Below are 25,927 nucleotides of genomic sequence, written 5' to 3'. Positions count from 1 at the left end.
GTGGTTTTATTGCACTGTAATAAGGTTACTTACGTTCTTCCTAGAGTTCTTTAATCACTACACACATGGATCCCCATCTGTCTTTTACTGTAGTCTATCGCCAGTGGTTGCTCGAAGATCTTGGAACATCTTGTATCAGAGGAGATGCACTTTGGTCCTAATTGGGGTTTCTGTGAACTGGAGAGGCAACTGTTGATGCTGTTTACCTCTAGGGACTTATTGGACTTCTGTCTGCTGAGTCAACAGAAACGTAGCCTAGGAAACATTCCATCTGGTTGGAAGGCAGCCTTATTAGAAGCCTTCGAGAGCCTGGCCTACCTAGGACATTCGACTGTCAGTAGTTCATGGCTGCTACAGAAAACACCCCCAGACCTTTGGCCCACAAGATTTCTCACATTATACTGCAGAAATCCCAATGGTAGTCAGACCAAGAGGCGGATGGATCTCAGGTTCATTGGTTGGGAGCAACCTGGTGTAACGAGTCACTATTTCCGGCGTGGTGCAGGTGAGGAGGTTGAGACACACAAAGGTTAGGAGTCTCAGACAAGATCAGGTGCCTGGCTCGGGGCACAGCGAAGACAGGCATCCATGCATCTTGACTCCCTTGCACCTTCTTCCACAACACTCCGATCCGACCCTCGTTTTTGGAATATTTTTGTTCGAGGGGGTGGTGTCATAAGGCATTCATTTCTCTGGGCATAAATTCCCGTGTCCACCAGTGATATCAAGTCCCAAGAGGGCAGAATGCTATTTTTTTTTCAACGTTTATTTATTTTTGGGACACAGAGAGACAGAGCATGAACGGGGGAGGGGTAGAGAGAGAGGGAGACACAGAATCGGAAACAGGCTCCAGGCTCCGAGCCATCAGCCCAGAGCCTGACGCGGGGCTCGAACTCACGGACCGCGAGATCGTGACCTGGCTGAAGTCGGACGCTTAACCGACTGCGCCACCCAGGCGCCCCAGAATGCTATTTTTAAGGCAGAATCCCAGCTACAAATTAAATTAGCTTTCTGACCAGGAAGCCAAATAATGCAGTGGACTGTCCCACCCACTTTCCACGTCTGACCACGACGTGGATGCATGAGGTGGTTTGTGCCTTTGCAGCGAGCAATATTGGCCTCATCTATTTAGTGGGGTTTTCCCACTGGCAGCCTTTGTCCAAAATGCAATACCTTGAATAGTCCTGTTTAAAAAAACAAAAACAAAAACAAAAACAGCTGAGTAATTAAATATCTAATTGCCTTTATTCAATGATTCATGAATCAGGCAATATCCCATGTAGCAAGTAGAAGGGAGCTCAGAGTTGTACAAAATGGAACGTTTTTACAGGCCGAAGGTGGGACTAGTAAATTACGAATGGATTATTTCAACCTCTCAAACTAATGTAACATTGACTGTCAACTATACTTCAATAAAATAATAATAATTTAAAAAGTGCATTATTTCAGGCAAGGTCACCTTCCCTTAAGGGAAGGCAGGGGGTCTTATCAGGTGGGTTACCTCACTAGTGCCCACCAGAAAATTCCAGACTGATTGGTTTAAAATTCCCCTCCTGGGAGGGGTGCCTGGCTGGCTCAGTCGGAAGAGCAGGCCACTCTTGATCTCTGGGTTGTTTGAGCCCCACTTTGGGTCTAGAGGTTACTCAAAAATAAAAATCTTAAAAAAAAAAAAAAATTCCACTCTAGGAGAGGCTGAAGCTGCAGCTAAGTTGGGTTAGTTAAGCGTCGGTGAAGGTTAGCAAAACCGACTCCACTTTGGATGTTTCTTTTTCACAGTCCCTTACAAACTGCAGTCCCCAAATGTGGTGGCGCTTAGGCGGGCACTTCAGAAAGGGGGTGCGTCTGACTCTGGCTGGAGGGGGCAGAGAGGGAGGCGAGGCCCAATCTCTCCACGCCTGGTCGTGGGAACCCGCACCCAGGACCAGAACAGAGCTGAAGACGCCGAGCCGGGAGCAGTAGAGTGGGCGGCCTCCCGCCGCCTAGAGGCGCCGTCCACAAGTCCGCTCTGTCCGTGCTTCGTCTCTATGGCGGCCCCCACGGCCCTCTGGGTCGCGGAGCGGGATGAACTCTGGCGCGGGCGGCGGCAGCGGCGGCGGCTGCGCTGGGGCCGCGGCGCGGTCCCGAGGGGGCAGTCCCGGAGGGGATGGCTTTGCCCCGTCGGCGCTGGGGACTCGAGAGCAGTGAGTGTGGCGTACCGCGGGGGAGCGTGAGCGGCACCGCCAGGGCTGGGCCCCGGGAAAGGGACCGGGAGGGATATGGGGCCCCGGAAGATGGGGAGGACCTTGGGGGCGTGGCGCGTGGAAGGTACGGCGGGGGGATTGATGGGCTGGAATCCCGAGGGGCCACCCTGTAGGTGGTTAAGGGGCATTTCAAGGGGTCATTGTGTAAAGGGATCGTGGGGTGCGGAATGCTCTCCGAAGCTTTTGGGGAGGCCTCGTAAGGGTCTCGAACCCGAGGGGCAGGCTTGGGGAAAGAGCGAGGAGGTGGGGTCGACGGTAGTGGGGATAGGGAAGGGTAAGGGGGGCACGGTTAAGGCTTAGGGGATGGGGTAGGGATGTCGGAGCTGGAAAGGGTGGGAGTGAAGGGTGACCGGAGGAGAGAGCGAGGAGACGGTGGGGCATCTTGGGGTAGAAGAAAGTGCTCTGACCAAATCGATGTTCAGTAATTCTGAACGAATTAATAGATGGATGAACGAATGACAGAGGAAGGTAAGGATGGGCTGAGTTGAAGGGGTAAGAGGGAGCGGCGATTCTAGGGAGATGAAGTAGCAAGAGAAGGCAAGTGATGAGGACGGGGAACTGTACTTAAAAGGAGTAAATCTTAAACTTACAAGTAACTTTTAGGCAGAGCTTATGTTTGGTGATTTCCTTCTTGAGTAACCAGCGTATTGATGGAAGAGCTTTGTGTCTGCATGTTTTAGACTGCAATGTGCTGTAATGACACTTTGTACAGTCAAGTTTTGGACTTGTGTTTGGGACTTAGGGATCCTGGAACAAATACTTGCTTATACTTTTTAAAGGTAAAACCTATAGTAGTTTTTAATACGTCAGGTATTGTAGTGTAAACTTACACTGCTTGTCTGTTTCTTTTGTTCTTTTAACACGAGGATGTTAAGGGGTTGATCTATGTGCACTTACTGATAACACAATAATGTTTTAACCTTCTGTCATAAATAGGATGTATTAGAAACATATTTAATTCGTAATGCAGTTTAATTCAAGAATCTTGCTTTGCATTTAATTATATAGTTGGGATGCTGTCTATGAGAGAGAACTGCAAACTTTCCAAGAATATGGAGATACAGGAGAAATCTGGTGAGTTAGAAAAAATAGTGGAATTATGATTCAGAAGAGTGAGTGAGTGTGTGTGTGTGTGTGTGTGTGTGTGTGTGTATGTGTGTGTGTGTCTTTTAAGTGTTTATCCCAAAGGAAAACAGCCTAAAATTATTGGGAACTTTGGACTGATTCCAGCTTTAGTGGGTAGATTTAAAGAATCTCTTCTCCCACTTTTAATGGTCCAGACTTAAATTGGATGACTATGCAGGTATCCCCCAGCTTTTTGAAAATGCACATTATGCCCCTCGGCTTTTATGAAAGACTTACATTAGTACCTGTAAGTACGTGAAAGAAATCTGAAGATTTTTACTTTAAAAAAAAAATTTTTTTTTTTTAATGTTTATTTATTTTTGAGAAAGAGACAACATGAGTGGGAGAGGGGTAGAGAGAGAGGGAGACACAGAAGCTGAAGCAGGCTCCGGGCTCTGAGCTGTCAGCACGGAGCCCGACGTCGGGTTGAACTCACGAACCACGTGATCATGACCTGAACCGAAGTTGGCCACTTAACCGACTGAGCCACCCAGGTGCCTGAAGCTTTTTACTTTTGCACAAAAAGGTGAAGAACAAAACTAGCATTCACCGTTTGTCTTGCAGTGAGCCCTTAGAGAGGCAGTGCACACCCCTAGCAGCAAGAGTTGTGCTGCCAAGCTCCTTCCCCGGGAACTATACTCAGCATCCCAGCATCAAGCCGCCGTAGCTTTGAACAGTGTCTGTGAGCGTCTGTGCTTTTTCTTGATTTATTTTGTGCATCTGTTAGCAAGATGTGTCTTAAGGTATTAGGCCTAAGAGAGGTTATTTTTGGGGTCTGGGAATGCTCACAAAATTTTACCGTATAAATTACTGGTAATTGCTTCTTTGCTTTGTGCCATTTTGCCACAGGAAAGATTTCATAGCAATGTTCTACTTGCGGTTAGAGGGGGGAAACCTGCATTAGGAAGTTACTGTCATCCTGTGATTGTCCTTGTTCAATAAGCGATGAAATGTTGAGCCATACACGAGTGTTAGTGCTGATGTAGAGAAACATTAATAAGTAGCATATTGACTTTATTCTATTCTATTCCATTGGGGGTGTTTTCTCCTAAGTACTAGTAGAGGTGAAGTTTAAGTAGTCACAGATGCTACATCTTACTTTCAACAAAGACTTACTTGAGCGTATTGAATAAGCTGCTTAAATGGAATCTAGTTGTAAACTTTGCTCTGTATTCCTCTGGTATCTGAGTAACGGATTCTCTGTTTCTAATAGGTTTGGAGAAGAGAGTATGAATCGGCTAATAAGGTGGATGCAAAAACGCGAGATTCCATTGGACGCTTCAGTGCTTGATATTGGAACTGGAAATGGTGTTTTCTTGGTTGAACTTGTTGGTACTTTTAGTATTCATGTGTTAAAGCCAAATTTTAAAATGAAATTAAAAACAAATCTTGCGAATGAGGATATTAACCATGCGAGTCTAAAGTAACAGAGCAGGCGTAGCACCTTCTTTGAGGAGTCACATGGTACTGAAGGAGGCTGCGTGGATTGTGAGAAAGCAGGCATCTGAGCGCTCGTCTTGGCCCTTCTGGCCTTGACCTTGAGCTTCAGCAAGCCACTTAATTTCTCTGGGTGTAGGTTCTTTCCGAAAACTTTTGACTAGGTGATCTTAATTGGTTTCTTCTAGCTCAAAACTCTGGAGATCTGTGTGTATGAAAGAAAGAAGCCTTTTTACATTTCTGGTAGGACATAAATACTTTATCTTAGGTGAGCGTATGCTTTGAAAAGAGTATTCTGTCCGTGGAACTGAGTTTGGGCACAGGTTCTACTACTAACTAAACGATCGTTGTGTGCCTGTAGTGTGCTCATTGCTGTGGCATGTACTATGGTGGACATGATAATACACTCCCTCTTAGATGGCTCTACTGTCTTAATTTGTATGGGTGTACACACAATGGTGAAATTTGTTGAATGACTTCCATGGGCCAAGGCTTGTGCTGGGCACTGGCAGCCTGAAAATGTAGACCTTGTGCTTGAGTTGTTCTAGTTTAGTAGAGGATGGGTGGACACAGAAACCCTTAACACTGTAGCTTGACGTGTGCGATATTAGATAACTGTGTGTAGCAAAGAGTGATTAGCTTTGGGGAAAAGGGGTAGGAAGGGTCTTGGAGGAGCTAATACCCAAGCTGGATGGAAATTGCACAGGCAGAGTGTAGTGAGTGTGGGTGGGGTGTAAGAGAGAGAATTTCAAGCAATGGAAACAATGTTTAAAGGCATGAAGGTTTGAGGGTGTGTGGGTGGCTCAGTTAGTGGAGCATGAGAACTCTTGATCTTGGGGTTGGGAGTTCGAGCCCCGTGTTGGGTGTGAAGATTGCTTAAAAAAAAAAATCTCAAAAAAAGAAGACGTGAATGTTTGAAGCAGCATAGCATGTACTGGGACTGTAAATAAATTGGTACATTAGAATATAAAGTGTATGTTCGAGATGGACAGAGTTGAGGATTAAGTTAAAGGTAGGAGCCGTACATGTCATGCCTAATAGGTTAGATTTTACTTTTAGGCTATGGGGAGCCATTAACATTTTACTTTTTTTTTTATTAGCAATTTTTTTTAATGTTTATTGTTGAATTTTTTTTTTTTTTTTAACGTTTATTTTTGAGACAGAGACAGAGCATGAACGGGGGAGGGGCAGAGAGAGAGGGAGGCACAGAATCGGAAGCAGGCTCCAGGCTCTGAGCCATCAGCCCAGAGCCCGACGCGGGGCTCAAACTCACGGACCGTGAGATCCTGACCTGAGCTGAAGTCGGACGCTTAACCGACTGAGCCACCCAGGCGCCCCTAATGTTTATTTTTGAGTGAGAGAGAGAGAGTGAGAGAGAGCGAGGGAAGGGCAGAAAGGGAGACAGAATCTGGAGCAGGCTCCTGGCTCTGAGCAAGCTGTCAGCACAGAGCCTGACACGGGGCTTGAACTCACAAACCGTGAGATCATGACCTGAGCTGAAGCCGGATGCTTAACCAACTGAGCCTCCCAGGCACCCCAACATTTTAATTTTTACATATTTATGTACTTTGAGAGAAGGAGTGCTAGTGGGGAAGGGGCAGAGAGGGAGGGAGAGAGAGAGTCCCAAGCAGGCTCTACACTGTCAGTGTAGAGTCTAACATGGGGCTGGATCCCACAAACTGTGAGATTGTGACCTGTGCCGAAGTCAGGAATTGAACGCTTAACTGAGCTACTCAGGCGCCCCACCATTAAAATGGTTTTTTGTTTGTTTTTTGTTTTCCCCCACCATTAAAATGTTCTAAGCAGTGGACTATGATTAGAAAAATTTATAGTAAATGTTTTTGAAACATCAGGGTGTAGCATATATGTGTTAAAGTGCACAAATCAAAAGTGTGTGGCTCAGTGAATTATCACAAAGTGAACGCACCTATGGTCACCTATGAACTATCACCCTGGTCAAGAGGTAATGTGTTATAGACTCTAGAAACTCCCCTGAACTCCCCGGCAGTCCTTTCTAAATTACTCCCTCCTTCCTTTCTAGAAGTAACCATTAATCACAAAGAATTTTAACATCAGAAGATCAGTTTGCCTGTTTCTGAATGTATGAATGGAAGACTCGGGTATATATTCTTTCTAGTGTCTTCTACATGTTCTGTGAGAGTCACTCAAGTTGCGTGTAGGAGTAGCACATTCATTTTCACTGCTGTGTGAAGTTTTTTTGTTTGTTTTTACAAGATGTCACAAACCTACACCTTTGTTTATTTACTTTTCAGTTAGTTTAGATCCTGGAGGGGTACAGCATCGCACGGAGTCTGTGGCCAATGGCTTTAGCAGGAAGGTTCCTTCGGAATTTGGCACGAATCGTGCCACTGTTTCCACGAGCACGTTACTTTCCCCCAGGTTGCTCTGCTTTTGTTTGGTTTGCCACCAGGAGTCACTGTGTTGTTCTTGGCTTTGTACACATAAGCACATCTCTTGCCTAGATAGAATTCAGTTTCATTTTGAGCATAAACACCTTCAATTTGAAGAAGAGCTGTGTTCTCCCTGTGGTTCTGGACACCCTGCCTATAGCCAGCAAAAATACCCTTGGACCACAGCCTTCCAGACATATTTGTCATTTTAGGAGTCCTGCTCCCAGCAGGCCTCCACAGGTTCCAAGATGGCGGAAAGAAAGGGCTGTATGGTATTTAATTATATTGCAGTTTTATTTATTCATTCTCTTGTTTACCTGTAGATTCTTTTGGATTTTAATGGTTTATTTGTAAAGGCTAATGATTTATCCTTTGAAACTAGTAGTTTAAGTAGATTCTTTTAGATTTTTTCACATATACAGTTGACTCTTGAACGACATGGGTTTGAACTATGTAGGCCCACTCATTTGTGTTTTTTTTTTTTTTAATAAATACATATACGGTACTGTAAATGTATTTTCCTTATAATTTTCTTTTTTTTTTTTTTTTAAGTTTATTTATTTATTTTGAGAGAGCGAGTGAGTGCAAACATGGGAGGGGCAGAGAGAGAGGGGGAGAGAGCAGGCTCCATGCTGTCATCGTGGAGCCCGATGAGGGGCTCGAACTCATGAACCATGAGATCATGACCTGAGCTGAAATCAAGAGCTGGATGCTTAACTGACTGAGCCACCCAGATGCCCCTCCTTATGATTTTCTTAATAACGTTTTCTTTTCTTTAGCCTACTTTATTGTAAGAATACAGTGTGTGATACACGTACAAAATATGTGTTGACTGTTATGTTATCTGTAAGGTTTCTGGTCAACAGTAGGCTGTTAGTAAAGTTTTGTGGGAGTCAAAAGTTAAATGAGAATTTTTGACTGTGAGGGGTGTCAGCACTCCTAACCCCTGTGTTGTTCAGTGGTTAACTATATAATTATGCAGACTGTGAATAATGGCAGTTTTATTTCTTCCTTTCCAAGCCTTTATAACTTTTTTCCTCTTATTACACTGTCTATGACCTCTAGTAGAATGTTGAAAAGATGTGATAATAGAAGACTTCCTTGTCTTTTTTTCCCCCTTTCAGAGATTACTTTGAATATTTCACTGTTAGGTATGATGTTAGCTTGTAAATTTGTTGTTTTGTAGATCAGTTAGTACCAGATTAAAGAAGTTTCCTCCTATTCCTCCTTTGCTAAAAGAGAGTGAGTGTGAGAGTGTGTGTGTGTGTGTATGTTTCTCATGAATCTTGTAATTTGTCAAATGTTTTCCCTTTATCTCTTTGAGATAATCATATGAGTTTTCTTCTTTAGGCTATTCGTGTTGGTGAATTACACTGATCATTTTCAAATGTTAAGTGCATCTCTGGAAGAAACCCAACTTGTATATATTATTGGATTCAGTTTGTTAATATTTTGTTTAGGATTTTTGCAACTCTGTCCATGAGAAAGATTGTCTTGGTAATTTTCCTTTTTTGTAGTGTTCTTGTTAAGTTTTAGTATCAGGTTATGCCAGCGTCACTGAATAAAAATGTATTTATTGAAGGAGTTTATTAATGATTAGTGCTCTTTTTCCCCTTAAATGTTTGGTAGAGTGGTGCCTGGGTGGCTCAGTTGGTTAGTGTCTGACTTTGGCTTGAGTCATGATCTCACGACTCATTGGTTCGAGCCCAGTGTCTGGCTCTGCAATGACAGCACAGAGCCTGCTTGGGATTTTCTCTCTTACCATCTCTCTCAGCCCCTTCCTGATTCATTCTCTCTCTCTTTCTCTCTCTCTCTGTCTCTCTCAAAATAAATAAGTTAAAACTTTAAAAAAATAATTAAAAAAACGGTAGAATTCACTGGTGAAGCCACCTAGATAGGTAGTCTTTTAAGGGAAGTTACTTTCTTTTTTAATGTGAACTTATTAAATGTATTTATGTAGAAAAGTGCTCATGAAGTGTATAGGTTTTACAAGATGAACCCTTTGTGTAACTCACCAACCTGATCAAGAAATAAAACATTGTTAGCTCCATAGAAGTAGCCCCTTTGTGCACCGCCCCCCCCCCTTTACCCCCATTCCCTTCTAAAGTTAACCACTATTTTGATGTCTATCATCATATGTTAGGCTGCTTTTGAGATTAGCTGTACTGGTTTCTCATTGTGGTTTGAATTAGCATTTCCCTAATAACTAAGGATATTGAGTACCTTTTCACATACTTACTTGCCATTCGCGTATCTTTGGTGAAATGGGTGCCACATTTTTGGCCTATTTTTAAATTGGGTTGTTTGTTTACTTACTGTTAAGATTTGAGGATTCTTTATGTAATCTGGATATACGTTCTTTGCCAGGTAGGTGGTTTCTAAGTGTTTTCTCCCATTCTTTGGCTTCTTTATTCTTTTTTTAACGTTTTAATTTTTTTGAGAGAGAGAGAGAGAGAGAGAGAGAGAGAGAGAGAGAGAGAGATGGATAGAGGCAGAGAGAGAGAGGGAGACACAGAATCTGAAGCAGGCTCCAGGTTCTGGGCTGTCAGCTCAGAGCCCGATGTAGGACTCGAACCCATGAATGTGAGATCATGACCTGAGCCGAAGACGGATGCTCAACTGACTGAGTCACCCAGGCGCCCCTTTTTTTTATTCTTTTAATAGTATCTTCGGAAGGGTAGGAGTTCTTGATTTTGATGAAGCTTAAAAAAAAGTTTATTAACTTTTTTCTCATGGATTGCTTTTGTTGTCATAATAAAGAACTTTTTGCCTAACCCAGGGTCACACAGATATTCTCCTATGTTGTCTTCTGAAAGTTTAAAGTTTTACCTCTTATGTTTAGATCTGTGATTCTTTTGGAGTTAATTTTTCTGTAAGGCTTGAGATACTGGTTGAGGTTCTTTTTCTCTGGCATATGATTGTTGAATTGTTTCATCCATCAGTTTTTGAAAAAAAATTGTCCTTTGTCCATTACATTGAGTTTTATCTGTTTTTGGCATGATGTAAATGGTAATACGGTTATGCACTTTATTTTTTTGATCTGGCTTCTGCTGAACTTGGATTTGTGAGGTTCCTCTTTTCAGACATGGCTTTCAGTATTTCACTGTTCATTTCATTGTACTATATGAAAATACCACAATTTAATTATTTAGTCATTCATTCATTTATACATTCGTTCTCCCATGGATGGAGAAACATTTGGGCTGTTTCTAGTACTGGATTATTACCAATACTGCTAAACAGTTTTCCAAAATGGTTGTACTAGTTTATGCTCCTGCTGGAGTGTGTGAGAAGTCCATTCTTGCGAGCACCTGGTCTTGTCAGTGATTATACAATTATGATTATGACATAACAGTGATTATGAAATTACACGATTTCAGTGATTCTCGGGGGTGTGTAGTGGTATTTCATTGTTTTATTATTTCCTGGTGACTAGAGATGTTGAGCATCTTTTCATATGCGTTTTGGCCATTTGGCTATTCTTTCTGGTGACATGCCTGTTGAAGTTTTTTGCTTATGTTAAAATTGAGGTGCCTGTGATTTTCTTATTGATTTGTAGGAGTTCTTTCTATATTTTGGGCATGTGATCGTTGTATTGCCAATATCTTCATCTAGTGCATCTAGTTTAATATATAATTTAATAACTTGTTAGTGTTTTTGAATATTGTGTATTAAACCTTGCCTACCCAGCGTCATAAAGATATTTTCCTGTGTGTTCTTCTAAAAGCTTTATTGTTTTCTTCACATTTAGGTTCTGATCAATTGTTGTATATGTTGTGAGGTAAAGGTTGAGGTTTATTTTTTTCCTCGTGATTATCCAGGTAACCCAGCACCATGTATTGAAATGTCCGTCCTTTCCCCCCCGGCAGTTCTGTTATAAGCCATATAGTGGTGTGTGCTTGGGTCTGTTGCTGCATCCTCTGTTTTATTCCTTTGAGACTGTTTGCTTATATGCCAGTGCCTTGCTGTCCTGATTTCATGTTTGGTTGATGTCAATTCTCCAACACCGATCTCTTTTCCATTGTTGTCTTGGCTGCTGTTAGCTTTTTCCATATTCATTTAAATTTTAGAATAATCTTGTCACTTTTCAGGAAAAAAAAGAACACCTGGCATTTTGATTAGGGTTGCACTGAATTTACAGATTAATTCAGGGAGGATGCATATTTATTTAAAGTTTAAACTCATTACCTTTTGGGGAAAAAAAAATCATAGGATTTTGATTAGGATTGCATTGAATTTGGGGAGGATTTAGACCTTAACAGTATTGAATCTCTGAATCCACAAGCATGATATGTTCCTCCATTTATTTAGCTGTTTATATTCTACCAGTAATATTTTGTAGTTTTCTCTGTAGGGGTCTTCCATATCTTTTCTTGGGTTGATCCTTAGATGTTTGTTGTTGCAGTTGTTATTGTTATGCTTGTAAAATGTATTTTCTAACAGTTCATTGCTAGGAAATAGAAACAAAACGACAGGTTTTTCTATTAATTTTGTATCCAGTAATTCAGAAATTAATTCTAATAGTTTATTTATAGATTCTTTTTGATTTTCTCAAATATAGTAATGTAATATAGTTTTATTTCTTTAATTCCAACTTTGATGTCTTGTTTATTGAAATGCTATGTAGTCTGTTTATTTCTTTATTTGAGAGGGCGCGCACTCAAGTGGGGGAGTGGCAGAGAGAGAGAGGGAGAGAGAATCCCGAGCAGGCTCTGCACTGCCAGCGGAGAGCCTGATGGGGGGGCTCGATCACATGAACCATGAGATCGTGACCTGAGCTGAAGTCAAGGGTCGGACACTTAACCGACTGAGCCACTGAGGCGCCCTGAAATGCTGTGTGCTCTTGAATACATTGTTGAATAGAAATGAATAGAATGAAGGCAGGTAGCCTTGTTAACACTGCCTAGTATAAGAGAAAAGCTTCTATTTTTCACTATTAAATATGATGTCAGCTATAGGTTTTTATAGATGATCTTTATCAGATTGAGGGTGTTCCTTTATATTCCTAGTTTTTAATCATGAATGGGGGTTGAATTTGATCAGCTGCTTTCTTTGATATCCACTGTGATGATTAGAGGATTTTTCTTCTTGATTCTGTTAATGTTGAATTGATTGATTTGGGGGAGACGGTGTCTTTATTTTTTTTGACATTTTTATTGAAATAATTTTGGGGATTGATTGTTCATTTTTTAAAAATGTTTATTTATTTTTGAGAGAGAGACCGAGAGAGAGAGAGTATGAGCTGAAGAGGGGCAGAGAGAGGGAGACACAGAATCTGAAGCAGGCTCCAGGCTCTGAGCTGTCAGCACAGAGCCCGACGCGGGGCTCGAATTCACAAACCGGAGATCATGACCTGAGCGGAAGTCGGACATTTAACGTTTAACCGACTAAGCCACCCAGGCGCCCCTCCTGTGGGTCTTTTTCTAATATCAGTTTTTCCCCCTTGGTTTCTGGTCCTTTGTTATTTCCTTGAATGTCTGCCTATTTTCTTCTGAGTACCAGAAACCAAATGTGAAAAATGTTGGAGATAGTTTGAGGTTTTGGATGACTGTTCTAAAAACCTAAAACGTCTATATATATTTTTATAAGTGCTGTTATAAGAACAAACAGACATGGGAGAAGAGGGAACTGGTAGGAGTCAATTATTAATAGAATTATCCTGGGTTCCTGATGGGGAAGGAATTGAGGGAAACTGGGAAAAAGTGAAGATCTCGAAGAGTATGGAGTGAGACAGCTTTAAGAGTAGAAGGTTGGTGTCATTTGCAACAACGTAGATGGAACTAGAGGGTATTATGCTATTAATCAGAGAAAAACAAATGTCATATGACTTCACTCATATGAGGACTTTAAGATACAAAACAGGTGAACATAAGAGAAGGGGAGCAAAAATAATAGAAAAACAGGGAGGGGGCAAAACATAAGAGACTTAAATATGGAGAACAGAGGGTTACTGGAGAGGATTTGGGAGGGGGGATGGGCTAAACTGGGTGGCTAAGGGGCATTAAGGAATCTACTCCTGAAATCATTGTTGCACTATATGCTAACTAACTTGGATGTAAATTAAAAAACTAAATAAAGACTGAAAAAAAAAAAACCCAAAACAAAAACAAAACAAACAAAAAGAGTAGGAGGTTGGCATCAAAGACCTTTAGATTAAAAAGAAAAATAGTCAAAGGTTGCAAAATTCTGTGCAAAACAATCAACATGTTACTAGAGTTTAGGAATCAGTCACTTAGTGTTGAAAAGTCTAGGGAATCTTAATGGGTGGTGTTGGCATATGTTAAGTTTTGAAGGCAAGAAATTGTGTAACTATTGAAGAGCAGGAAGAGAATTTTAGACTACACTGTACTTTTCAGCTGCTTTTCTCCAAGTTTCCTTTGAAATGACCTTGAGTCTGATTGTTCTAAAAATGTTCAGCATAGTGTCAGGGGTCGGGGTGAGGAACCGACGCCACCATACTTTTCCCACAAGCTCACACACCCGAGGTGGGTTCATATGGCTAGGAAGCAGTGGGGACTACAGCCTTAGGCTCAAAACTCTCAGATCCAGTGAGCCTTCATTCGCTGAGAATATTAACACCTGCCCTCACATGTGTTCTGTGAACATTTCAAAAACAAAAAAGTACGTGTGTAAGGTGTGGAATAATCACATGGCTGGATGTAGAATTGCATAATTTATAATCACACTCGAAGGAAAATTTTTCAAGAATTTACTATGTATGCATTTTATTTATTTGTACAACTTGTGTTCCGTAAAATTAATGACAGATTTATGTGTGAATTAGAGCATATCCACATCAGAAGTTAATGTGACATTTGTCTGCTTGAGGGTAAAAATATCATATGTACATTCTCATGATCTTTGAGAGAATGAATTTTCTTTTGAAATTGAAATCGAATACTGTAAAAACATGAATTGTCATTTGATGTAAATTCAGACTCTTAGTTTCTATTTAGATCTACAATAAAATTTAAACAGTGTAGATTATTGGATAGTATATGTCACTTGATCTATTAAATAAAACAGTCCCGGTCCTAAAGGAATATTATAATTCGTAAGCAAAGCAGTATGTTAAAACTTCATTTTAAACTAAAGTATAAAATTGTTTCTCTGTCTCTAGGCAAAATTTGGATTTTCTAATATTACTGGAATTGATTACTCTCCTTCTGCAATACAGCTTTCTGGAAGTATTATAGAGAAAGAAGGTTTATCTAACATTAAGTTGAAGGTAACTATTATATTACTATAACTTATTTGTAATAAAAGTTACAGAGTTTAAACATTTCTAAAATATATTTGTTGACAATATCTTTTGAACTCATAAATTGAGGGTTCATTATAAATAATCCAAATTGAAACATTTTTAAGTAACTATTAAAATTTTGAGTCTAGTCAGCTTGGGGAAGTGATTTTCTCTTTTCTTGTGTGCAAGTGTGTTCTTTCATGTCTGCAAACGCAAATCATAGCTAACTTTGGATTACCTAGATCAAAAAATTTGATTTTGCCTCTTTTATGCTTTTGCCTGGATAGCTAATAGTCCTTCATTTAGTCTGAAACGAAACTCTGAGTTTCCATTTCTATTACTGCTACTACCATTCACCTCTTGTACTAACCCCGAACCCGAGGAGTTATCCTTGATTCTTCTCTCTCCTTTAAGTGTGGCTTCTAATTCTCTTGGTTTTATCTTCAGAGTCTGTCAGGCAGGTGACCATTGCTTGCTATCGCCACCGTTCTCTCCTGAGTCCAGGCTCCATCGTTTCTTGCCTGTGTGGCTACAGGGCCTCTTACTCGGCCTCTCCGTTGCCGCCTTGCCACGCCACCGTCCACGACCGCAGGTCAAGCGGAGTGATCTTTTAAAATACCAGCTCGTGTCGCTGCTTTGCTCACAAGTCTCTAAGGGCTTCCGCATCGCATTGAGAGTGGAATCTGAACCCCCCACCGCGCCTCGCGAAGCCCCTCGTTTCTTACCTCTTGTCCTTTTCATCACCTGTGTTCCAGTCATGCTGGCTTGCTCTCTGCTCCTGAAGCATGTCTAGTCTGTTCTTTTCCGGTCTTTACACCTTCTGCCCTCTGCCTAGAATATTCTTGTCTCAGATCTTAGCTTACGTGGCTCATTCTCATCAGTCAGGTCTGTGCTCCAATGTCACCTTCTTGGGTCTTTCTTTACTGCGTTTTCCAAACCATTTCTCTTCCTAGTCGCTCACTGTCTTCATCCTTCTGTTTTTATTGTCTTCATGCCACTTTATCTAGAATTATTTGTTCAGTTCATTTACTTGTCTGTTTCTTTAGAGAACATGAGGTATCGCTTCTTGGCCTTTTGGCTAAGATCGGATGTAGAGAACGGAAGATGTGTTCTCATCCAGGGTCCCTTTTCTTTTTCGTTTACTGTTATGTTCCCAGTGACTGGAGAGTCCCCGAAGAGAACAGGTGTTCACGAAATACTTACTGAATAAATGAGTACTTTTATACAGACGTTTCGGATAGGAGCTTCTCTAAACTTAGCTCGTAGGAATGGTAGTCATTTTTTGCTTCAGGGATCCTGAATACTTTGGTGTGAGGGAGGAGGGGAAAAAAACCCATGTTCAGACGCGAGGAAACAAAATCCACACTTTTAAATCAGAGTGTTTTCGGTAACATGCTATTTATGGTTCCTGCATTAAGTTTGTGTGAATAATCATGAGGTGATTACTTTTTCAAAGCAGCTTTTCAGAATTAAGTCCACTGGCCAATTATTGTGGCTGTTCAGTGAAGCCGAGGCAGGTCACCACGTCAGACGCCCCTCACGTGCTCCGAGGCGATGGCGAATGAGCGTGCTGTGCTCGCGTAGGACTTTCACGACCCAAAGCGCACGCTTGTCAAGTGGAGTCACTGCAGCGTAAAGAGTCACTTCGTTCCTTAAGCTCCAAGCCGTTCCTTACATCCATTCGTTCCTTTGTGAGCTGCTGAGTCAGGGCCAAAGAACTTCTGATTTACCGAGTTTACATCACACAGCTAGTGATATCAGCCAAAAGGCATCTTCCTTCTAATGACCCATTTGAGTGCCACATACTTTCTGTCATCTTTAAGAATGTGTCAAATATTTTTTTTTTTACGTTCATTTATTTTGAGAGAGAGAGCACGCGAGAGCGCACTCATGTTGCCTGCACGTGAGGGGAAGGGGGAAGGGGCAGAGAGAGAGAGAGAGAGAGAGAGAGAGAGGGAGAGAGAGAGAATCCCAAGCAGGCTCTGCAGTGACAGTGCAGGGCTCGAACTCACGAACTGTGAGATCATGACCTGAGCCGAAATCAAGAGTCGGATGCTTCACCGACTGAGCCACCCAGGTGCCCCCCAGTATTCTGCTTTTTGACAGAAATAACTTTTTCATCAGCCAGGCTTGCGAGCTTCGTTAATGTGCTGGTGTTATTAGGCAGTACACCTGGCTTTGATTTGTTTCCAAATTTGTAGAGATTTGGAATGTCCAGGAAACACTTGTCAGTCTCTCTTACCAATCTTAGCTTTAATGGTCTTGGAATGACGTGCATAAAAGTTAGCTATAAAGTCGGAAGTATGCTTAATGTATGTGAAACGCCATCATAATTAATTGGTCCTTTTAGCTATGACCTTTTACAGATTGTCACTTAGATTCAGTAAAAACTGTATGTTAATCGTTCTCACAAAGACGTTGATTTTTAATATAGGTAGAAGACTTTTTGCATCTTTCCACAGAGCTGTCTGGATTTCATATTTGTGTTGACAAGGGGACTTTTGATGCCATAAGCCTTAACCCTGACAGTGCAATTGAGAAGAGGAAGCAATACGTGAAGTCCCTCTCCAGGGTGTTGAACGTCAAAGGCTTTTTCCTAATAACCTCGTGTAATTGGACCAAGGAAGAGTTGCTAAACGAATTCAGCGAAGGTAAATGGTCACCTGTTGTTTAAACGTGTGCTTACCTCAGGTTTAACGTACTTAAATAGGTTTTCTTTCGCTTGGCGTTTGAGGGCTTTACTTTTCCGTTTGTGGGAGTTGCCTGCTTCTCTTCTCTTTGAACCGTGTACGCAAAGGACAAAGAAATAATACCCAGAGACCCAGAGTCCTTTCCAAAATTTTCCAAGAAATCCTGGCAGTTAGGTGCTGTGCTAACATGAGCCTGTGAAACCTCAGTTCCTTAAGCTGCGTACTCTCTTGCTTAGAGACTCGGACAGAGAGCACGCGTACCGTGCCGGCTCCATTGGGCTCGTGTTCTGGGAGCCGGTGATGCACAAATGCAAGTAGTATTTTGTAAACATCTTACGTGGTGAGAGTTTTCACTCTGTCGATACTTTCTTTGTCTTGCTAATAATGGTCACTCAGGTATTTAGGATTGATCTTCTTTTCAGCTTAGGTAGAACAATTATTTTCAACGGGGCACAGAAACAAAAGGTAGGGACTTTGTAGTAGAAATATGACCTGTTAACTCTTGGGGAAATCTCTTCCTTTTTCATGGTTTTGGTTCCCAGACAGGAACCTTTTTCGCCCCATTAGGGAAGTATAATTAGTACCGTGTCTACCAAGTGGGGATCTTGTGAGAATCGAGAATCTATAACCTGTACACAAATATTTTGAGAGCTTTGGCAGACTGTTCCTTGCATATCTTAAGGAATATATTACCTGCCAGTTTATTCATGCAGCGCACAGGTGCTTCTGGGAAAGTACCTTGAGAATCCAGAACTGTGTTTGCTTGTTTTTTTTTTTTTTCACAGTCCCTTTTTCAGATTAGTGTGGAGTTTTTTAAAGAAATGAGAGGAACTTTTCGGATGGAATATTAATAATAAATGCTACGCTACTAAATTTTTGTTAAATTTGAACCTCGGTGGTCCCAAGCTAATGGGAAATGAATTTATAACTGTTTTGCATGCACTTTATCTTAGAGTTTGTTTTCTTTTTTGGTAGTAAGGGAATAGGCGGTGGGAGGGAGCACGGTTAACACGTGTCTTTTTGTGCGCATTCAGTGACTTTGGCACGTTATATAATGTAAAACCTGAAGGGTTTGAGGCTTGAAATGTGAGCTTGTGGTTTCATGACTACTGCCTCTGGAAAACAAGAATTATAGGTGATTTATTGTCCTGTACTTCGTGCCATTAATTTTACTATCTTCCATGTTAAATTTGTTTCCTTTAGAACTGTTGAGGCCCCGTCTCCATAGTCTTTCCCAGTTCCAGAAGCTTGACAGTTTTAATAAATGCTCGAAGTTAACACTGTGTAGGGCAAGTTTCTTTCCCGGTTCTTAAATACAGGTGTTCTCTTTTACCCCTGGAACCACCAGACAAAAACATATTTGTCTGTCTTTGATAATGAGGAACAGACTTGAGCCTGGTAAAGGGTCCTTAAAATCGTGTCTGTGTCTGAGAACCACTTTAACTTATGTTCAGTTTTAAAGCTTAATACAGAATTTAAATAAGCAAAATGTTACAACAGGAAATGTTAAATATGTACAATTGAAGACGTTTTTAGCCATGTGTCTCTGAGAATATGGTGTTTGGAGTTGGGCGCCGAACACTCACAGAATACGTGCATCACTGCTGAGGGTCTTGGCAGTAGCTTCTCACGTTGGCTCCCATGGTCCCTTTTGCGTAGAATGAAGCTTGCTTTACCGGTCTTGAAAGACTTTTTGCTTCTTTCCTTATCTGAAACATAAATGTTCATAAAACTGTTGAAATCTTGTACTTTTCCTTTACAGCCATATCTATATAAACATTTTATGTTGTCATTTGTTTTGGTGAGGATTACCGGAATCATTTGCCAGATATTGGGGTGTTCTACTTTGATGTCCAAGGAGCTGGACTTTCTTAAAACTACTGAATTAAGAACATTCCCGAAAACCTATTTTGCCATGAAAGTAATCTAAATTCGTTATGAAAAAGATTGAAAAATGTCAATAACCCCAACACATAAGCATATAGATTAAAATAACTAAAAGTGGGGTGCCTGGGTGGCTCAGTCAGTTGAGCTTCTGACTCTTGATTTTGGCTCAGGTCACGATCCAGAGCCCCACGTCGGGCTCCACATTGAGAGCGAAGCCTGCTTAAGATTCTTTCCCTCTGCCTCCCCCCCTCCCCCCCACGTGCACTCACACGTGCTCTCTCTCCTAAATTAAAAACAAAAACAAAACAACAACAACAAAACTAAAAGCGTTTGTTACCTATCACTGGAATACAACCACTTCTTAAGATTTTGGCGTAGTATCTATTAACACGTAATCACTTCAATTCTGTATAGTTAGTTTAAGGAGTTAAAAGATTAGTCCTGGAAAATTCACACAGACCTCTCCATTTGCTCCAAATTTTTATTATGAAGTATTTTAAGCCTGTGTAAAATTTCAGAAAACAGATAGATTTTGTGCCTGTATATCCAGCACAGTGGCTCCATTTAGAGGCCTGTCCTTCTTTGGAAAAGCTTTCTTATGATCAGTTTTAATGAGCATTTTAATATACGGTCATTTGTTAAAATTTGGTGCAGTCTGATTAAGAATGTGAGTTAGAATGCACAATGAAACCAAGTACAAGAGGCCAGTTGATGCAATAATATATATCTTGTTATATTTTTTCTGTTTATCAGAGCTATTTCAGCTGCAGTTCGAAAATGCGGACACCACCCTTTCCTAGGGAAAAAAAAAATCGACCCTTCAAACTAATAGACCTATCACTGAAGGAAAACCCTGGTTTAACTTTCCAGCCTTGTTTGTCCTGGTTTAAAATAATAAAATGTTAAATTTCCATTTTTTAAAAATGTTTATTTTTGAGAGAGAGAGAGAGAGAGAGAGAGAGAGCATGAGCAGGGGAGGGGCAGAGAGCGAGGGAGATACAGAATCCAAAGCAGGCTCCGGGCTCTGAGCCGTCAGCACAGAGCCCGAACGGGGCTCGAACTCACAAACCGTGAGATCATGACCTGAGCCGAAGTCAGGCCTTAACCAACTGAGCCACCCAGGCGCCCCCAAATGTTAAATTTCCATTTTATTTTGTAGTTCAGGAAAATGCCACGTTACCTCATTTTGATCTTTACAAAATCACTCTGAGGTAGGTAGGGGCACTGGCATGTGTAACCTCCTTGCTTTGAAAAGGAGGATCCTGGTAGCCTATCTTTCACCTCGTAAAGTGGTCGAGCTGGGACTTGAACCCCTGACTTTTGAATCCCTGTTAATTTGAAAACCACACGGTGCTTCCTTGAAAATTCCTACTTCCTTTTCTTCCCAGATTCTTAGTTCAGTTTGGGTCTTGATCTTTGGTTACACACTCTTTTTGTTGTGGTAAAACGCGTGGAAGGTAAGATTGGCCATTTAACCCTTTTGAAGTGTACTGCTCTGTGACATTGAGTGAGTACGTTGCCATTGCTCTTCAGCCATCACCGCCCTCCACCTCCAGAACTTTTTCATCGTCTACAGACGCCTTTTCACTTCCATGTTGTTTGACCCTTCGGTGTTAAATACTTCGGCGTGTGTGGTGTGGGTTAAGTCGCTACAGAGGAAGCTCCCAGAACCGTTCCCCGCTCCCTGGGATCGTCTCCGCACACGGTGGCTCCTTCGTGCGAGGTGCCGCGGCAGACGGAGGGAGATACAGGGTCTGAGAGAGAAGAGACCAGAAGTGGGGGAAGGGAGGGAGGAGGGAAAGCCTCTTTCCTGCCGGTTGACTTCGGTCTCGTCTGCCGCTTGCTCAGTTTAAAGCGTCAGTGGGGACGCACGCAGGGGGCTTGAAAATTTACCACGTGAAATTCAGTCACGACCTGGAGTCTGGAATCAGAGTTTCGCGAAAGGTTCGCAGGTACCTCGTTAATACAGACTTCCCTTCGCTGTGGGACTCAGCCCCTATTAAAAATATTTTAATCTTGTCTGACAGGGTTTGAACTTTTTGAAGAGCTGCCAACACCCACGTTCAGCTTTGGAGGCAGATCTGGAAACAGTGTAACAGCTTTGGTTTTCCAAAAAACGTGAGACTTTTCACTGGACAAATTCAGTTAGCTTTGTTAAGAAGCTCCACATCAAAGTAGCCCTGACACAGAAAATGCACGTGCAAATACGTGCTTAGTAAGTACCGCAGGATGTGCACGTGTTGAATGGATACGAAGGGTCGGTAAAGATACGCGCTCACGGGGGTGGTTGAGTTTTAGAGACCAACCGAGAATCATGTCAGGTTTTCTTTTGTACTTGGAATGTAAATCTTTTTCTCTTCGATGAAAACTTTTCTGTAACTGCTGAACAGTTAAAAACTTTAAAGCAGTAAATGAATTTACGGAAAGCACGTGCTCTTGGTTTTTGTGCCTTGGTGAAGTCGAATCGAATGGAACCGCTTGTTCAGATTGGGTGAAACGACTCCAGGGCCAGGGTCATAAACACCAGCCTTCTTCGTGTTTTATTAGACTGTTTGTGAAACATCATAGGTATACTTACTGTTTGGGGTTGAATGGTGGTTATTTAAAAAAAAAATTATTTGATACCCGGGAAAGTCCCCTAGTTTTCGTGTATACAATTAAAGTCAGATAAATGTGTGAGTTGATCAGGAAATATTTATTGAGCTTGTTTGTTGCCGCCAATGGGCTTTGCTTTTTTTTTTTTTTTTTTTTACCCGCTTTGAGGGAAAAACAGGAAGTAGAAAAGACAACTAACAGATACTGTTATCTGCTGGCTCCGTGTTAAGTTACGTTAAGTTACATTATCGTATTAAATCAGCGAATCCTCCCGATATCTTCTGAAGGTGTGTGTAACTTACGCTGGAAGGACGAGTACAGGGTGGAGCCGGGATTCTCTGGGTCTGACTGGTCCCCTGGCCGTTCCCCCGGCATGTTCTGCTTCCCAGGTGCTAAGTAAGTCTCTGCCTTAATGGCAGTTGCGGTTCAGTGAGGGAACCAGGACTGGTCTGGAGAAGACGCTGCCAGGGAAGTTAAGTAGGATTTTCAGGAGCTCTGCCCCTCCTTTCTGGTGCCCGTGTTGGTCTGTGGGCCGGAGCCGGCGAGCCGTCCGGCCTTCGTCACTTTCCCCCACCTCCCTTTTGTCGTGACAGACCCTTCTGCGAAGGGGGGTGTGAGCTGGATGTGTACCTAGAAGCCCCCGGGGACGCGGGGACAAAGATGTTCCAGTTAGGGCCGGTTAGCAAGAGAAACAGTGTATTTATTAACGTTTTTGAGAAGCTAACGTGACCACGTGACGCCATCGTTGCATTTGGGCTAATACTTTAATACGGGAGCCGCTACACAAATTTGAAAGCGACACAGTTTTTGATGATTTTCAGCTATTTGGGTCTGTGGGGTTTTTGTTTGTTTGGCGCATGTTCATCCGGTAACGAGCGAGTCTGGCATCACAACCCTGTCTCTCTCTATTTTGTCCCTGAGTGGGGTGGGGGCGGGGTGGAGGGCAGAGGGCTTTGGTTTAGATCCACGTTCACCAGCCATTAAGGTTGCTACCTGCCTGGCACGAGATAACCGCAGACATTTACATAAGCTTTCGACACAAATCCGATTGTTTGAAAAGCTCTCATTTTTAACCAGAGTGGCTGAGAAGTTCCTTCAAAACGTATGTGATTTAAACTTGTGAAAAACTCGTGTTGATTTTACAAACTAGGCCTGGGATCTTAACCCACAGAAACATGGTTTATCATTTACCAAGGAGGTTTGGTCTTTGTCGTGTTCTCGTATTACTCTTTCTTGATGTCAGATGTGACAATGGGACGGAAGCACTTTTTCAGAATTTTGCGTGGCTACGTGTGCTGTTTTAAAGCACTGCTCTGGCAGACTGGGCTCTCCGTGCCGCCAGACGGAGACATGGGGTTTGATTCACTGATCAAACCCACCGAGCGGGTCTCCGTTGAAAAGCTCCTCGAGTCACCCTGGGTTGGGGGCGGCGGTGGTGGTGGTACCACCCATTTGCTCCCATTTGCAAAGATGAAGCATTTGGGGGGGACCTTGGCTGTTGCTAAGGTTAGGAGAAGGGATTTGTCATCTCTCCCTGTCAGCGAATCATGCCGGAAGCCAGCCCCCCAGAGATTGCAGTGAGAACAAATGGAAGGTACCAGAATGCTAACAGTCAATTGGTGTTTCCAAATAATACCACACTTCAAAAACCAGGCCGGCAGGTGCCCCCAAGTTACCAAAACCGGCCGCAAACATGTAACTCTTGCACTGCGGTCTGTTATGTCACGTGACCGTGTGGGGACCCGGAAGAAAAGCGGTTTCGAAAGGGAGCGGTCAGTTCTGTGGGGAGCGCTGGTTTCTCTGGATGAGAAGTTGGAATTGCCACTTTATTTCATCAAAAGACGCTCTTATTTTGAGGAAACTTGTTTGAAATGCAAACGAAGCTTCTCTCTGGAGCCTGCACAGCTTCGTTGCTTCTCATTAGGACGTTACAGCCGCAGTAGCCGGCGCTTCTGTGCTCAGGAGGCGCGCAGGCCGGTCCGAAGGGGTTTGAGGCCCAATGGGCCGGTTACACCGATGAACAAGTCGAAAGTTTTCAGAACGTTTTGCTTTAAGCCAGGTGCACGAGTTAGAGTTGCTTTTTGGGACTGGCGTTTATGCAGATGAGAATCAAACCTGACACTACTCTTGGCAGCTTGACTGAAGCCATTTTAAAATAGTACGACTGTCCCTGAATGATCCCCCTCCCCCCTCCTCATTGTACTAGCAGCAAATCTTCCTTTCTTCCTCGTCTGCGGTATGGATGCGATTTTCTGTTATTTGGGGGAAAGACGGGAGGTAAACCTATACAAAAAACGTTTAGTGTTTGCAACGAATGATATGTTTTCAGTTCACTACTATTATTTTAAATTTTCTGTGATACTGTGATGTAGTAATGTAGTGTGTGTGTGTGTGTATATATATATATATATGTTAATTTACATTCATCCCGAGTATAATAGAAGCTTTAATTTTTAAGAAACCTATATTAGCCTATAGCCTTTGAAATAATTTTCCTTAAATTGATATGCAAAGAGAGTATCCCTGCCTGTGTCAATAGACTTTGATGTATGTTTTCTTAAATAATTTTATTTTATGTATTTACACACGTGTGTATGTGTCTGGTAGCCCCTGATGAAAATCTCTACAAATGTGAAAAATCCGTTGCTCTCCAGGCCGGCATTCTGCTGTGGGGAGACCTGGGTTTGATTTCCTGTTTTTGGCACTGTGAACTAGAGTGTACGTGCTCCAGAGACAGCTTTCTGCTTTGAAAGCAAGGGACCAAGTGTCTTGTGTTCCACAGTAGTAAAACCTCTTTAGCTATTTGTGTGTGTGTGTGTGGGGGGGGGGGGGGGGCTGCTGATGGGCTCTGAAAGGAGTCTTGTCTAGTACACTTCACTGGAAGGAGGCTGCCCATGACCTAGAGCTTGATTGTGGGAGACGAGAAGCATGCTAGGTTGAAGGACAATTGCTTAGTGGGAAAAAATTAGGAAACCCTTGTCATTTCTCTGTTAGGCAGGAAACAGAGATGTCCTTAGAAGAAGGGGGAGCACAGGAGCATGTTTTATTAACAGTTAATGGAAGAAAATTAATGCTAATTTATTCGTCATACACACCATGCAATTTGTTAGAAAAGTAAAAGAATAGTTTGAAATTCTTTGGTCAATTGATGGATTCCTATGTTAGGGGCATAGAAATGAAACTCAACATTAAGCAGACAAACACCCAAGCCCACAGGCTACATAAATGCTGAATAAAACCAGCTTCACAATAGAACTCTGAAAAGCGAGGGGGAAGAAGCCTAATGAATGATTGAATATGACCTTAGCAAAATCCCTGGCGTGTTGTTGAAAGATCATTCATTTCCAGCTTAGATGTCAAGATGGGCTCCAGTAACCAGGAAAAAAAGAGAGCTTGAGTCGGTACTTACTGAGTTTTAAAAATCTTTACAACTCAGTGCATTAGACTAATCATTAAAGGGCTTCTCGAACTGAATTTTGAGCGGTCACTGTGTAGACCTGTGGTTTAGGCCCAGGGAAACCAAATTAAAAAGATAGGAATAATTCACAAGACATGAATGTATCAATATCCTGCTTTTATGAAGTAGAACTTCAAAAACTGGATGTAGAGGCTGGCAGAATGTACTTTTGTCATGCTGATACCATTGTAAGAAAGACTTACAACTAAGAGATCAATTGTGCCTTAGAGTATTTGCAAATTACTTGTCCAGTTTCTAAGAGGAAGATAATAAAAAAACCCCAAATCTACTTTTTTTCATTTTTTAAGTGGCCCATTTGGAAGAAATGATAAATTCTTTTATGTTTTAAAATATGTATTGTTATTACCGCATCAGAAAATAAGTACTTTAGTGAGTCATCTTTTTTGTGTGCATGCTACCCGGAAGCTTTGTAAGGAAAGCAAATGTACCGTATCTGTTTTCCCAAATACCTAAAAATTTATACACGAACCAGCGATGAGCATATCATGGACATCGTATGAGGAGCCTTGAAAGAAGTGTGAAAATACTCCAGTTGAATAAGGGCGCCGTGAACTGTATTTCTCATTCTTCATTAACATACTTACAGACAGGCAGGTTAGCATTCTCTGGGATTCTCCGCGGCACTGGGCGCAGTGCTCCCCGCAGCGCTCCTGCCATGCCCTCCCTGCCTCTTGTCAAGGATGGACGCAGTTGTGGGGGGGGGGGGGGGGGAGAAGCTAAATGTAGAAGAGAGTGGGTGCTGCCAGTGCACGTTTTTCTCCTAACCCCTCCTCGTGTATGAAAATGTCAGTCCTTTGTTCCCATCTAATTTTAGTACATCC

General features: G+C 42.1%; 1 protein-coding gene and 1 pseudogene across 6 annotated transcripts in view; one reads left to right on the top strand and one right to left on the bottom strand.

Moving 5' to 3' along the window:
- The first annotated feature begins 2,024 nt into the window (after positions 1-2,024).
- EEF1AKMT2 (EEF1A lysine methyltransferase 2) overlaps positions 2,025-25,927 on the top strand; it is a 38,524-nt gene continuing 14,621 nt past the window's right edge. For 4 of the 6 annotated variants that reach the window (XM_006938255.5, XM_045040801.1, XM_023241066.2 and 1 more), the window contains exons 1-5: positions 2,025-2,180; positions 3,249-3,314; positions 4,579-4,693; positions 14,334-14,441; positions 16,891-17,107. In XM_006938255.5, coding sequence (XP_006938317.1) covers positions 2,062-2,180; positions 3,249-3,314; positions 4,579-4,693; positions 14,334-14,441; positions 16,891-17,107 — 625 coding nt within the window. In that variant the 5' untranslated portion in view covers positions 2,025-2,061. Of the gene's footprint in view, positions 2,181-3,248; positions 3,315-4,578; positions 4,694-14,333; positions 14,442-16,890; positions 17,108-19,786; positions 19,958-21,060; positions 21,463-25,927 lie in introns of those variants that run through there. The other 2 variants (XM_019813966.3, XM_006938253.2) reach the window with 2 other exon arrangements.
- On the bottom strand, positions 7,081-7,411 carry LOC123380946 (annotated as a pseudogene).

The sequence above is a fragment of the Felis catus genome, chromosome D2 (assembly GCF_018350175.1).
Source record: "Felis catus isolate Fca126 chromosome D2, F.catus_Fca126_mat1.0, whole genome shotgun sequence".
NCBI classification, from domain to species: Eukaryota; Metazoa; Chordata; class Mammalia; order Carnivora; family Felidae; genus Felis; species Felis catus.
The sequence above is the reverse complement of the archived record's forward strand: the minus strand, read 5'-3'. Positions and strand labels throughout refer to the sequence as shown.